General features: G+C 41.6%; 1 protein-coding gene across 1 annotated transcript; it reads right to left on the bottom strand.

Annotated features, from left to right (window-relative positions):
- Window positions 1-365: 365 nt before the first annotated feature.
- LOC101049649 (uncharacterized) lies at window positions 366-12,146 on the bottom strand. Its single transcript, XM_074391552.1, has 2 exons — window positions 11,782-12,146; window positions 366-813 (listed from the first exon to the last, which is right to left on the bottom strand). The coding sequence occupies exons 1-2, from the start codon at window positions 12,144-12,146 to the stop codon at window positions 366-368; spliced, it is 813 nt and encodes a 270-aa protein (XP_074247653.1).
- Window positions 12,147-15,705: the final 3,559 nt, after the last annotated feature.

The raw sequence follows: 15,705 nt of genomic DNA, 5'->3' as shown, positions 1-15,705 counted from the left end.
CTGTCACCCAGGCTGGAGTGCAGTAGTGCGATCTCCGCTCACTGCAACCTCTACCTCCATGGTTCAAGCGATTCTCCTGCCCCAGCCTTCTGAATAGCTGGGATTACAGGTGCGTGCCACCACGCCCGGCTAATTTTTGTGTTTTTAGTAGAGATGGGGTTTTGCCATGTTGGCCAGGCTGCTCTCGAACTCCTGACCTCAGGTTATCTGCCCGCCCCGGTCTCCTAAAGTGCTGGGATTACAGGCATGAGCTGTCACGCCCAGCCCCCTCTACTACACACACACACACACACACACACACACACACACACACATTTTGGCAGTTTTTACAGTTTCTTTAAACACAAAATGTGCACATGAGCTGCCTATTCATTTTCTTTGCTGCACAGTATGGCGTTGAGGTTGGTGACTCTGGTGGCCAGCTGAGTGGCTCTTTCCATGATGGTTTTGCGGTTCTTGGAGGAAACAGTGTGAGCGATCTCAGCACAGTAAGATTTCTTGCACATCAGCAGCACTTCCAGCAACTTGATTTTGTGGACCAGGAATTTCCGGAAACCACTGGGCAGCATGTGCTTTGTTTTTCTCTTGCTCCCATAACCAACATTGGGCATCAAGATCTGGCCCTTGAACTCTCTACAAACTCTGTTGTCAATATCTCTGGGTTTCTGCCAGTTAGGCTTGATTTTGACATATTGGTGTGATGGGTGCAGAATGAACTTCTTGGTCCTCTTTTTGACAATCTTGAGTTTCATAAGGGGTCTGAGGGCAGCTGTGATGCCAAGGAGGAGATGACTGCCACCTCTGCAGTCAGCACTGAGGAAGAGAGAGTCCCCTCTACTATTTTATTATTTTATTTTTTGAGACAGAGTCTTGCTCCATTGTCCAGGCTGCAATGTAGTGGCACAATCATGGCTCACTACAGCCTCAACCTCCTAGGCTCAAATGATCCTCCTGGGATTATATGTGTGAGCCACCATGCCAGGCCCATTTCTTTTTAAATTAAGCATTTTATCACACCTATAATCCCAGCACTTTGGGAGGCTGAGGCAGGCAGATCACCTGAGGTCAGGAGTTTGAGACCAGCCTGGCCAACATGGTGAAATCCCATCTCTACTGAAAATACAAAAGAAAAAATTAGCTGGGAGTGGTGGCAGGCACCTGTAATCCCAGCTACTCAGAAGGCTGAGGCAGGAGAATCGCTTGAACCCAGGAGGTGGAGGATGCAGTGAGCTGAGATGGCACCACTGCACTCCAGCCTGGGCAACAAGAGCAAAACTCCATCTCAAAATAAAATAAAAATTAATCAATCAAGCATTTTGAGATAATTATAGGTTCACATGCAGGTGTAAGAAAAAGTATAGAGACACTTCCATGTATCCTTTACCCAGTTTCCCCAATGGTAATATCTGGAAAAACTTTAGTACAATAACACAAGCAGGATATTGACGCTATTACATTGTCAATACAGGTACAGAACCTTTCCATCCTCACAAGGATTCCCTCATGTTGCCCTTTATGGGTATACTCCTCTCCCATCCTACCTTGACCCCTGGCAACCACTAATCTGGTATCCACTTCTACGATTTTTGTCAAGAAAAGTTATACAAATGAAATCATGCAGTATATAACTTTTTTCATTCTTTCTTTCTTTCTTTGTTTCTTCTCTTCTCTTTCTTTCTTTCTTTCTCTCTTTTTCTTGCTTTCTCTCTCTCTTTTTTTTTTTTTTTTAGAAACAGGGTCTCATTCTGTCATCCAGGCTGGAGTGCAGTAGCTTTGACCTTCTGGGCTCAAGCAATCTTCTTGTCATTGCCTCCGGAGTATCTGGGGCTACAGTGCACACCAGCATACCTGATTATTTTTAAAAATTTTTGTAGAGATAGGGTCTCACTATATTGCCCAGACTGGTCTTAAAGTCCTGGCTTTAAGCGATTTTCCCACCTCAGCCTCCCAAAATGCTAGGATTACAGGTGTGAGCCACTGTGCCCAGTCAGTTTTTTTTTTTTTTTTTTTTTTTTAATTATTGAGTTTTGAGAGTTCTTTATAGATTCCATGTACCAGTCCTTTGTTGGATAATTGATTTACAAGTATTTTCTCCCAATTTGTAGCTTGTCTTTTCATCTTCTTAGTAGAATCTTTACTGGAGGAAAATGTTTAAATTTTGATGAGGTCCAACTTATCAATGTTTCACTTATGACCTGTGCTTTTGGTGTTAAGTCTAAGATCCCTTTGCCTATTCCTGAACCCTGACAATTTTCACCTGTATTATTCTCTAAAGGTTTTCTCATTTCATGTATTACGTTTAAGTTGGTGATCCATTTGAGTTAATTGTTCATAAAGAGTAAGATTTAGGTCAAGTTTTATTTTTTGCCTGTGGATGTCCAATTACTCCAACATCATTTGTTAAGAAATCTTTATTTTCTCCGTTTAGCTGTTTTGCACTTTGTCAAAGACCATTTCACCATACTTGTGTGGGTCTATTTATGGGTTCTGTGTCCTATTCTATTGATTTATGTCTCTTTCCCTCCACCAATAACACAAAGTCCTAATTGCTGTAGCTATATGATAAGTCTTGAAATTTGGTATAGTAATTCCTTCCACTTTATTCTTCTTTAAATTTTGTTTGTATTGAGGCTGGGAGCAGTGGCTCACACCTGTAATCCCAGCACTTTGGGAGGCTGAGGCAGGTGGATCACCTGAAATCAGAAGTTCAAGACCAGCCTGACCAACGTGGTGAAACCCTGTTTCTACTAAATACAAAAAGTTAGCCAGACGTGGCAGCACATGCCTGTAATCCCAGCTACTTGGGAGGCTGAGGCAGGAGAATTGCTTGAACCCAGGAGGTGGAGGTTGTAGTGAGCCGAGATTGTGCCATTGCACTCCAGCCTGGGCAAGAAGAGCGAAACGCCATCTCAAAAAATATATATATTGTTTTCACTAGTCTAGTTCCTTACCTTTCCATACAAATTTCAGAATAGTCTTATGTATATCTGCAAAAATTCTTGCTGGGATTTTGATAGTATTTGCATTAAATCTGTGTATCAATTGATGTACTTACTATGTTGAATCTTCCCATCTGTGAACACAGTATATTTCTCCAGATACTGAAATCTTTTTCTTTCATCAACATTTTTGTAGTTTTCACCATATAAGTCCTATATATGTTTTTTTTCATTTTTATTGTGTTTAAATATACATAAAATTTATCATTTTAACCTTTTTTTTGAGACAAGATCTTGCTCTGTGGCCCAGGATGGAGTGCAGTGGCACGATCACAGCTCACTGCAACCTCTATCTCCTGGGTTCAAGCTATCTTCCCACCTCAGCCAACCTAGTAGCTGGGACCACAGGCACACACCACCACACCCAGCTAATTTTTGTATTTTTTGTAAAGACAAGTTTTTGCCATGTTGCCCAGGCTGGTCTCAAACTCCTGGACTCAAGTGACCCACTTGCCTCAGCCTCCCAAAGTGTTGGGATTACAGGTGTGAGCCACTGCGCCCGGCCTTAACCATTTTTAAGTGTATAGTTCGGTGGCATTAAATACATTCATAACATTGTGCAATCATCATTAACTTCCATCTCCATAATTCTTTTCGTTGTGTGAAACAGAAACATTGTATTAAACACAACTCCCAGCTTCCCGATTCTCCCAGCCCCTGGCAGCTACCATTCTGTCTTTTTCTACAATTTTGACTATTCTAAGTATCTCCTATAAGTAGAATCATATACTATTTATCTTTTTATGGCTGGTTTATTTCACTTAGCATAATGTCTTCAAGGTTCACCCATGTTGTAGCATATGCCAGAATTGCCTTCCTTTTTAAGGCTGAATAATATTTCATTGTAATGGATGGACCACATTTTGCTTACCCATCTATCTGTTGAGGGACGCTTGGATTGCTTCTACATTTTAGCATTTGTGAATAATGCTGCTATAAACATGAGTATATAAATATCTCTTCAGGTTTCAGTTCTTTTGGGTATATACCCAGAAATAAAACTGCTGAATCATATGACAATTCTATTTGTAATTTTTAAAGGAACCACCATGCTGTTTTCCACAGTGACTGTATCATTTTACATTCCCACCAACAGCACATAAGGGCTCCAATTTCTCCACATCCTCACCAACACCTGATTCTTTCTGTTTTTGTTGTTGTTGTTTTGTTTTTTGTTTGTTTGTCTGTTTTTGAGACAGAATTTCCCTCTGTTGCCCAAGCTGGAGTACAGTGGTATGATCTTGGGTAACTGCAACCTCCATCTCCCAGGTTCAAGTGATTCTCCTACCTCTGACTCCTGTGTAGCTGGGACCACAGGCACGTGCCACCATGCCTGGCTAATTTTTGTACTTTTAGTGAGATGGGGTTTCACTATGTTGGACAGGTTGGTCTCGAGCTCCTGACCTCAGGTGATCCACCTGCCTCGACCTCTGAAAGTGCTGGGATTACAGGCGCGAGCTACTGTGCCTGACCTACTTTCTGTTTTTTAAAATAGAAGCCACCCTAATAGGTGTGAGGTGTTATATCATTGTAGTTTTCATTTGCAGTTCTCAAATGATTAATGATATTGAACATCTTTTCATGTGCTTATTGGCCATCTATACATCTTCTTTGGAGAATGTTATGTTTTGTTTTGAATGATTGTAAATGATATTTTGTTTTCAATTGTGAAAATATTCACATGTTCCTTGCCAGTATAGAAAAGTACAATTGATTTTTAATGTTTTTCTTGAACACTGTCTTGGCTGAAGTCATTTGTCAGTTCTAGCAGTTTGTGTGTGTGTGTATTTTTGTAAATCCCGTAGGATTTTCTACATATACTACCATGCCATCAACAAATAGGGACAGTTTGAAAGAATTCTTTCTAATCTGTATTCCTTATATTCCTTTTTCTTGCCTCACTGTGCTGGCTAGAACTTCCAGTACTATGTTGACTAAGAGTAATGAGAGTGGGCATTTCTGGCTTCTTCCCTCTCCTAAGGGGAAGGCATTCAGTCTTTTATCATTAAGTATATTAACTGTAGAGTTTTTGTAGATGCTCTTTATCAAGTTGAAAAAGTTATCCTCTAGGGCCAGGCATGGTGGCTCATGCCTGTAATCCCAGCACTTTCAGAGAGGCTGGGGCGGGTGGATCACAAGGTCAGGAGTTCGAGACCAGTCTGGCCAATATGGTGAAACCCCTGTCTCTACTAAAAATACAAAATAAAAAATGTATTTTTTTTAATGGCACATGCCTATAATCCTAGCTACTCGGGAGGCTGAGGCAGGAGAATTGCTTGAACCCGAGAGGCAGAGGTTGCAGTGAGCTGAGATTGCACCACTGCACTCCAACCTGGGCGACAGAGCAAGACTCTGTCTTAAAAAAAAAAAAAAAAAAAAAAAAAAAAAAAAAAAAAAAAAAAAAAAACTCTTCTATTCCTAGTTTGCTAAGAGTTTTATGATTATCATAAATGGGTATTAAAATTTTCCAAATGTTTTTTCTTCATCAATTGATATGGTCATATGAGTTTTCTTCTTTAGCTTAGTAATATGGTGAATTATATTAAGTAGTTTTAGCAAATTGAACCAGGCTTGTACCTCTGGAATAAAGTCTATCATGTTGTATAATTCTTTTTATATATTGTTGAATTTTATTTGCTAATATTAGTTAAGAACTTCTGTATGTATATTGAGGAATTTTGGCCTTTAATATCTTTTTTTTGTGCCGTCTTTTTCTAATTTTTTTTTTTTTAACCAGGATAATAGCTTCACAAAATGAATTGAAAAATGTTCCATCCTCTTCTATTTTCTAAAGGAGATTGTTTAGAATTAGTTTAATTCTTTTAAATTTGGTAGAATTTTCCAGTGGAATCATCTGATATTTCTTTTTGGGGGTGGGGTTAAATTACAAATTCAATTTCCTTAACATATAAAAATTCAAATTATATATTTCATATTGGGTGAGTTGTTTTAGTTTGTTATTTTTGATTAATTGGTCTATTTCCTCTAAGTGGTCAAATTTATATGTAGAGTTGTTCATGGGATTCCCTTATTTTCCTTTTGATGTCTGCAGGGTCTATAGTGATAGTCCCTTTTTCATTTCTGATATTGGTAATTTATATCTTTTCTCTTTCTTTCTTTCTTTGTCAATCTTGTTAGAGGTTTATAAATTTTACTGATGATTTCAAAGAGCCAGCTCTGTGTTTTATTGATTTTTCTCTATTGTTTTACTGTTTTCAATTTCATTGATTTCTTCTCTTATCTTTATTATGCATCTCCTTCTGTTTGCTTTGGGTTTATTTTGCTTTTCTTTTTCTAAATTCTTTTTTCTTATAGCCACTACCAGGGCCCATTTTTCTAAATTCTTGAGGTATATTCTGCTGTTGTTGAGTAGAGTATTCTATAAATGTTGATTAGATCCTGTTGGTTGATGATATTGTTGAGTTTTTCTATATCCTTGCTGATTTTCTGGCTAGTTGTACTATCAGTTGAGAGAGGGAGGTTGCTGTCTCTAATTGTGCATTTGCATATTTCTGCTTTCAGCTGTATCAGATCTTGAGTCACATATTTTGCTGCTCTGTTACTTAGTGCAAACACATATAGGAGTGCTATGTTCTTTTGGTGTACTGACCCTTTTATCATTATATAATGTCCCTTTCTGTCTCTGGTAACTTGCTTTCCTTTGTAGTCTACTTTATCTGATATAATAGAGCTATTCCTATTTTATCGTGATTCATGTTTATATTATATATCTTTTTCCATCCTTTTACTTTCAATCTGCCTTTATCATTACATCTGAAATGAGTTTCTTTTTTTTTTTTTTTTTTTTTTTTTTCCGAGACGGAGTTTCGCTCTTGTTACCCAGGCTGGAGTGCAATGGCGCGATATCGGCTCACCGCAACCTCCACCTCCTGGGTTCAGGCAATTCTCCTGCTTCAGCCTCCTGAGTAGCTGAGATTACAGGCACGCGCCACCATGCCCAGCTAATTTTTTGTATTTTTAGTAGAGACGGGGTTTCACCGTGTTGACCAGGATGGTCTCGATCTCCTGACCTCGTGATCCACCCGCCTCAGCCTCCCAAAGTGCTGGGATTACAGGCTTGAGCCACCGTGCCCAGCAGTGAAATGAGTTTCTTATAGACAGTATATAACTGGTTCGTGCTTTTTGGTCCACTCGGCCACTTTCTGTCTTGTAATTAGTGTATTTAGACAATTTACATTAAATATAATTATATTTGCTACTTTATTTCTTGTTTTCTGTTTGTTATTTCTCTTTTTCATTTTCTATTTTCTTTCTCCTGCCTTCCATATTGATTTATAGTGTTTTTTAGTGTATCTTTTTATGTTGTTTTCTTATTGGTTTCTCTAGGAATTACATTATACATACATATAGATCACAGTTTATTTGTGTCATCACTTTGCCAGTTTCAGTGAAAGGTAGCAGTCTTACCTCTATGTCTATTTATTCTCCCCCATTTATATAATTGTCTTGATTTTTTCCAGAGCCATTTAAAACTATATCAGTGTTATATTTTTTGCTTAAACTGTCAAATATGATTTAAAAACCCAGGAGGAGAAGGAAAGTCTATTGTATTTACCCAGATATTTTGCTTATCATGTTCTCTCTTCCTTTCTCATGTTCCAAGGTTACTTCTTTTATCATTTCCTTTTTGTTTAATAAACTTTCTTTAGCCATTATTTAGAGTAGATCTGCTGGTAACAAATTATTTTAGTTCCCCTATATTTGAGAATGTCTCGATTTTCCCTTCATTCTGAAGGATATTTTCACTGGATATAGAAATGCAGGTTGAAGCTGGATGCAGTGGCTCATGCCTGTAATCCTAGCACTTTGGGAGGCTAAGGTGGCTGGATCACTTGAGGTCAGGAGTTTAAGACAAGCCTGGCCAACGTGGTGAAACCCCATCTCTATGAAAAATACAAAAATTATCCAAGTGTTGTGGCACACATCTGTAGTCCCAGCTACTCGGGAGGCTGAGGCAGGAGAATCGTTTGAACCCAGGAGGTGGAGATTGCAGTGAGCAGAGATCACACCACTGCACTCACTCCAGCCTGGGTGGCAGGGTGAGATTCCATCTCAAAAAAAAAAAAAAAGGAAATGTAGGTTGACAGTTCTTTTATTTTAGTACTTGAAAGATACTGTACCACTTCCTTCTACTCTGTTTCCTAATGTGAAATCCTGTTATTTGGTTGTTTTTCTCCTGCCATAAGGTATAATTTCTTTTTTGATGCCTTCATAATTTTTTCTTTGTCTTTAGTTTACAGAAGTTTGATTATATGTGTCTTGGTTTGAGTTTCTTTGGGCTTATTCTGTTTGGAGTTCACTCAGCCTCTTGAATCTCTAGGTGTATGTCTTTTGCCAAATTTGGGGTGTTTTTAGCCATTATTTCCTTGAATACTTTCTTAGCCCTACCCTCTCTGTTCTCTCCTTTTGGGTCTTCAGTAATACCAATGCTAGATCTTTTGTTAAAGTGCTACATGTTCCAGAGGCACTATTTATTTATTTATTCTATTTTTCATTTGTGTCAAGTGTGCTTGTAATTGCTCTTTGCATTATTTTTATGATGACTGCTTTAAAATTTGTGTCAGGAAATTTTGTCTCACGGTTCATCTCAGTGTTGGCATCTAAAGATTATCTTTTTTTACTCAGTTTAAGATTTTCCTTGTTTCTAGTGTGATGAGTGATTTTTTTTATTGAAACTTGGACATTTTGGGTATTACGTTATGACTCTGTATCTTATTTAAACCTGATGTTTTAGCTGGCTTTTTGGCCACTGCATTGGCAAGGGAAGGGGGTGGGGTGATCCCTCATTACTGCTAGGTCAGCATAGAAAGTCTATTCAGCCTCTGTTGACATCTCGGTGGGGGGAGGTGTTCTTTATTATTGCTGGGTGGGGTGGGAGTTCAGGCTCCCCACTAGGCCTCTGCTGACACCCCAGGAAGAGGATGGCATAAATACTGCTGAGCAATGGTAGAAGTCCTGACTCTCTACTAGGCTTCTTCTGATACTGCCCAAGCAAGGATGAGGGCTAGAAGTGCAGGTTCCCTATGTGGTTTCCTCATCACTACCCAGCAGGGATAAAAGGACTAGCTCCATATTTGGCCTTCTCTGAAGATATCCCAGTGGATGAGTGAGGGCACATTGTTATAGCCTGGCAAAGGTGGAATTCTAGGCTCCCCAGTTGGCCTCTACTAGTATGAATGAGGATGGTGCTACCCTCCTCCTATGGTGTTTAGTCAGGGCAGAGCAGCTTCTGTCTAAAAGTTTTCTCTTTTCCTGTGTTTCTCCTTTCTTGGCTCTTTGGCCAGATAGAACAGCTTTTGTTAGGCTTTTTTTTTTGGTCTACACTTATTGATATTTCCAAGTGCCATCTTCTGCAAAGTCTGCTCCTTTCAAAGAAAGTGCCACCTTTCAAAGTCCTCTTATGTTTATTTCATATATAATGTCCAGAGTTTTTCATTGTACTTAATAGGAGGAGTAAGGAAAAGCATGCCAACTCCATCTTCTTGGAAGCAGAAATTTCCAAGTTTTAAAGACTTGTTGTTAAATCATACCATACATATGGAAAAGGACACATATATTAAGCATACAGGACAATGAAGCTTTACCAACATTATACCCGTGTAACTAGAACCCAGATCAAGAAACAGAACACAACCAACACCTTTCAGAAACTTCCGTATGTTCCCTCTGATCACAAGCCCCCCACCCTTGCAAAGTTAACCACTATCCTAATTTCTGCCAGTATAGATTAGTGCTCTCTATCTTTGTGCTTTATATAATGGGCCCCTTTAAAACATGTAAATACCCCTGGAAGATTTAATGTCTTAAGATGTCATTGACCAGTACCTTACAATGAATTCATTTGTCATATAATTTGACTTATGTTTAATAACAATTCATTTATTAATATTATAAAACACATTAAAGTTATAATAACCTTTCTCATGCTTCATGTCATTTGATTCTTACAAATGCCTATGAAATAGATTGTATTATTAACCTCATTTAAGGTGAGAAAATTGAGGCTCAAAGAAGTTAAACTGTTTGTCTAAGGTCACCCAAGTAACAGGCAGAAAGATTTGGCAGCCCCAGAAGAAAGGGACCTTGTTTGTCCACCTGTCCATGTATCAATTTTAGAGAAGAATCTGATTGGCTCTAGTTTAGTCTTCCAACGATTAAATGTCAAGGGCGGGAAAGGACACTGATTGGCCTACCCACCATAGTCATGTGGAGTCAGGGAGGGGATCTTCAAGTGACCCAGAGGAAGGATTGAGAAAGTAAGCTAGACAGACAAAACCTCACTCACCACAGTCCCCAGTGGGAACAAAAACAACTACTCCTATTTCTTGATGTTTATGGACATGTTAAAATAATCAAAACTTCTGTGTCTTTTTTTCTGCCTCTTTCTCTGTATTCACATAGGACTCATTTTAACAGTTTAGAATCACATTTTGTATAATCTGGAATGAAGTGGAATGGAAGAGACTATGTATCTTCTTAGTATATAGAAGAGGGAAAGGAGGCTGGTAAGGGAGTGTTTTGTCCAATTTCATATATATACTTATTTTATGTTTTTCCCTTCACTTTCATGTATCATAAGAATAACTTCATGAAATTAACAATTTAAGCCGGGCTTGATGGCTCACGTCTGTAATCCCAGCACTTTGGGAGGCCAAGGTGGGTGGATCACAAGGTCAGGAGTTCCAGACCAGCCTGGCCAATACGGTGAAACCCCGTCTCTAAAGGAAAAAAAAAAAAAAAATAGGGCCGGGCGCGGTGGCTCAAGCCTGTAATCCCAGCACTTTGGGAGGCCGAGGCGGGTGGATCACGAGGTCAAGAGATCGAGACCATCCTGGTCAATATGCTGAAACCCCGTCTCTACTAAAAATACAAAAAATTAGCTGGGCATGGTGGCGTGTGCCTGTAATCCCAGCTACTCAGGAGGCTGAGGCAGGAGAATTGCCTGAACCCAGGAGGCGGAGGTTGCAGTGAGCCGAGATCGCGCCATTGCACTCCAGCCTGGGTAACAAGAGCGAAACTCCATCTCAAGAAAAAAAAAAAAAAAAAAAACAACTTTGTCTCAAAAAAAAAAAGAGAAGAAATTAACAATTTAATGAAAAAAATTATTCTCTAACCCCAATGCCCCAACATGTGTCTTCCAATCTTCGTCAAGTTATCTATTTGTGTATATCTATATACTTACATATAAATGCCATGAAGTCTGGTTAATTTCTTATGTTTTGTAGGAACAGGGTCTCGCCATGTTGAGCAGGCTGGTCTCAAATTCCTGGCTTCAAGTGATGCTCCCACCTTGGCCTCCCAAAGTGCTGGGATTACAGTGATGAGCCACTGCACTCAGCCACTCATGGATTGTTTTGATCTCAGCAGAAAATCATTCAAAGCAAAACCTCTCAGGGACATCACTATTTGAGAAAGAGACCCTTTTAAAACAGAAAAGTGTTCCTGAACTGGAGACGAAGCCTGCTCTTAGAAGGCTCCCTACTGACAGATGGACTTTGCCATAGTGCTGGTGTTGCAAAGCCAGTAAGACAGTCTCCACCCGCAAAGAGCTCAAGTTCCTGGCTTCATTTCATGCACCTTTAGTAACCTCCAGCTAAATGCAGGCTGCCCCACCTCTGCCTGGAATAATAAGGGTTTCTTGAACTCTCCATCAATAGGTCCTGTCAGACAAGCCATCTGTATCATTCCGGGTCCTGGCAGGAAACAGATGGCACCCTCAGATTAGGTAAATTGAGAAGAGTTTAATAAAGAGACTATTTACAAAGGAATATCAGGGTATAGGGAAACCACAGGCCAGAAGGCGCAGAAGGAGGAAGCAATCTCTGGAAACTTGACAGAGAAAATCCCGTGAGGAGGGCCTCTTGACAGGAGCTGTAGCTTTTGGTCCAGGGACACAGCCAGCCAGCTCTCAAGGAGGTATTTGGGGGAAATAAATACTCTGACCTCTCTCCTCTTGGTTTCCCACCTCCTGCTGGCGGCCAAGGTCAACTGGAAGGCAGAGGGCATAGGAACCCTTTGATGGAGTTCATCCAGGCCCGCCTCTAGGAGCACAGAGTGGGTGGAGAAGGGTGGGGTGGGTCTGAAGGGGTCAAAGGAAGCCATGTGTTCCGCCACGTGGTCCACCATGTGAGTTTAGAAACACTGTACTGCAGTTCTCTGTCCAGGTTGGTTGCTCTCAGAACTTCTGGTAGGGCTGGGGGTGTAGGTGAGGGGGGTTGGCATAGCCTCTTCCTTACTATTTCTAGCAGGAGGTAGGGCAGCTTACCTAGTCCTCTTCTGCCTGGGTTGTGGGCTTTCTGTTCATCTCCACTGCCCACAAAAGTCAGTGTCATCCTCAAAAGAGGATGTCTGCTCTGAGCCCCAGCCTCTAGGCAGGGGACTACCTTCCCATACCTGTCCTGCCAGCTTGCTTGCTTGCTTGCTTGCTTGCTTTCTCTCTTTCTTTTCATTCTCTTTCTCTCTTTCTCTCTCCTTTTTCTTTTTCTCTTTCTCTCCCCTTTCTTTCCCTCTTTTTCTTTTTCTCTCGTTCTCTCTCCTTTCTTTCTCCTTCCTTCCTTCCTTCCTTCTTGATGTAGTCTTGCTCTGTCACCCAGGCTGGAGTGCAGTGGCACAATTTCTGCTCACTGCAGCCTCTGCCTCCCAGGTTCAAGCTATTCTCCTACTTTAGCCTCCAGAATAGCTGGGGCTACAGGTGTGCGCCACCACACTCAGCTAATTTTTGTACTTTTAGTAGAGAGAGGGTTTCACCGTGTTGGACAAGCTGGTCTCAAATTCCTGGTCTCAGGTGATCCTCCTGCCTCGGCCTCCCAAAGTGTTGGGATTACAAGCATGAGCCACCGTGCTCAGCCATGCCAGCCCTATTTCTTGTCCCCGGCCGTGCCTTGAAGGGCTAGTTGCCTCTACAAGTGGACTGCTACACACCCTCAGCATTGCCAGTCCACAGGATCATTCACAGCCCCACCTGGTTCCCTCAGGTTCCCCATGGCTACCAGAAGGCAGGACACACAACCCCTGTGTCTGTGAAGACTTAACCTAGGCCACTGGCCTACCTGGGGTCCCTGTGCTCACCCCACCTCCATGCTTCAGCTGGCCTTTGCTCCCTCTCCCACTGGCCAGCTCAGTTCCTCTTTATTCCTAGCCTGTAATATAAGATGGGCTGCAGTAGAAGCCCCTTCCTTTAAAGATAAAAGTTAACCAATGTGCAATTTAATAAACCAAGATGTTAATCTATAATCAGAAACCTAAAGACACTGGGTTCTTGTAGCTGCTTTACTGGAACTATCTCTCCATGTAAGACATGAGGGAAGTTAAAGGAAGATTGGGAGGCTGGGTGTGGTGGCTCCTACCTATAATCCCTGCACTTTGGGAGGCTGAAGCAGGAGGATCACTTGAGGCAAGGAGTTCAAGACAAGCCTGGGCAGTATAATGGGACCCTGTTGCTACAAAAAATAAATAAATACAAATAAAGGAAGGTTTGGGGGGCTAGAGCCGATGAGACTTTCTTTTTACTCTTATCCAGTTTTACTATTTAAATGTTGCTTTTAAAACCAAGTTTATATATTACTTAAATTTTTTTTGAAAGGGATTCTTGCTCTGTTGCCCAGGCTGGAGTGCAATGGGGCGTTCTCAGCTCACTGCAATCTCTGCCTCCCAGGTTCAAGTGATTCTCCCGCTTCAGCCTCCTGAGTAGCTGGGACTACAGGCATGTGCCACCACGCCCGGCTAATTTTTGGTATTTTTAGTAGAGACGGGGTTTCACCGTGTTAGCTAGGATGGTCTTGATCTCCTGATCTCGTGATCTGCCTGCCTCATCCTCCCAAAGTGCTGGGATTACAGGCATGAGCCACTGTACCCGGCCTTATTTTTTTTTTTTTTTGAAATGGAGTTTCACTCTTGTCGCCCAAGTGGGAGGGGCAGTGCTGCAATCTCAGCTCACTGCAATATCTGCCTCTCAGGTTCAAGCAATTCTCCTGCCCCAGCCTCCCGAGTAGCTGGGATTACAAGCGTGTGCCACCACGCCTGGCTAATTATTTTGTATTTTTTTTTTTTTTTTTTTTTTGGAGACAGAGTTTCGCTCTTGTTACCCAGGCTGGAGTGCAATGGCGCGATCTCGGCTCACCGCAACCTCTGCCTCCTGGGTTCAGGCAATTCTCCTGCCTCAGCCTCCTGAGTAGCTGGGATTACAGGCACGCGCCACCATGCCCAGCTAATGTTTTGTATTTTTAGTAGAGACGGGGTTTCACCATGTTGACCAGGATGGTCTCGATCTCTTGACCTCGTGATCCACCCGCCTCGGCCTCCCAAAGTGCTGGGATTACAGGCTTGAGCCACCGCGCCCGGCCAATTATTTTGTATTTTTAGTTGAAATGGGGTTTTACCATGTTGGCCAGGCTGCTCTCAAACTCCTGACCTCAGGTGATCCACCTGCCTTGGCCTCCCAAAGTACTGGGATTATCAGCGTGAGCCCCAACACCCGGCCTACTTTAAAATTTTTGTAACTATATTTAAAAAAAGAATTCCAGCTAATTGTAACCAGTAACTCTGAGTGGTATAGATAATAGAAGCGCCGTGCACATTGCGGGCACAAATCACAAAACATGGTAAGAAGGGCAAGGCCACTGAAGATGGATTTGAAATTTCTGCTCAAGGTAAACCTTGCTTCAGTGAGAGTAGAACCATGTATGTTTCCCTGGTTATGTGAGGAGTTTGTGTGGAAACCTGAGTTAACTACTACGGCATGTTTGATTTATTTCCATAATGGTCTGGCATCCTGCAGAGGTAGGTGCTCTGGGATGCGGTCCAGTTGGCTTGCCCCTACCTGGCTCTCACTGTGTTTTTACCATTTGCTGGGAGATCTCACTGCTGCATTGGAGCTTCCATATGTTTCATTTAATAACTGACATTGAGGACTCACAGGCAGAGGAGTTGGTATTTTTACTTTGGGGTCATTTAGATATTTGTTGAGAATGAGGGCTGGGAGCAGTGGCTCACGCCTGTAATCCCAGCACTTTGGGAGGCCGAGGTGGGTGGATCACTTGAGGTCAGGAATTTGAGACAAGCATGGCCAACATGGTGGAAACCCAGTCTCCACTAAAAATACAAAAACTAGCTGGGTGTGGTGCCATGAGCCTGGAATCCTAGCTACTCAGGAGACTGAGGCAGGAGAATCACTTGAACCTGGGAGGCAGAGGTTGCAGTGAGCCGAGATCAGGCCACTGCACTCCAGCCTGGGCAATAGAGCGAAACTTTCTGGAAAAAAAAAAAAAAAAAAAAAAAAAAAAAAAAAAAAAAAAAGCCCATTCCTAACCAAAACTCTAAAGCAGGTAGTTTGCGTCTGCTGCCCTTCCACCTTCACTACCCCACCTACCTGGGAGGTCCATCCTGGGGACACTGGAGTAAAATTATGAGCAACCATAGGCCTATGCTGAGGGCTTATGGAGAAACTCACCTCTTCCTCCCTCTCCTCTTCATCTCGCTGAAGCTCTGGGTACTGGCCTCCCAAGGTGAACATAAGTAAGAGATTCTCAATTGTTGGTTGAAACTTAAACCCAGCTGGCTTCCTGAGCTGAGGGAGATGTTAAGATATGTAAGAGATTTAACTGTTAACTAGGGATCTCTGTAGATTTGTGTGAGGAATAATAACTCAACTCTATAATAATCTCCAATAAAGCTTTGAAAAACAAGA

This window comes from Saimiri boliviensis, chromosome X, assembly GCF_048565385.1.
Source record: "Saimiri boliviensis isolate mSaiBol1 chromosome X, mSaiBol1.pri, whole genome shotgun sequence".
NCBI lineage: Eukaryota > Metazoa > Chordata > Mammalia > Primates > Cebidae > Saimiri > Saimiri boliviensis.
The sequence above is the reverse complement of the archived record's forward strand: the minus strand, read 5'-3'. Positions and strand labels throughout refer to the sequence as shown.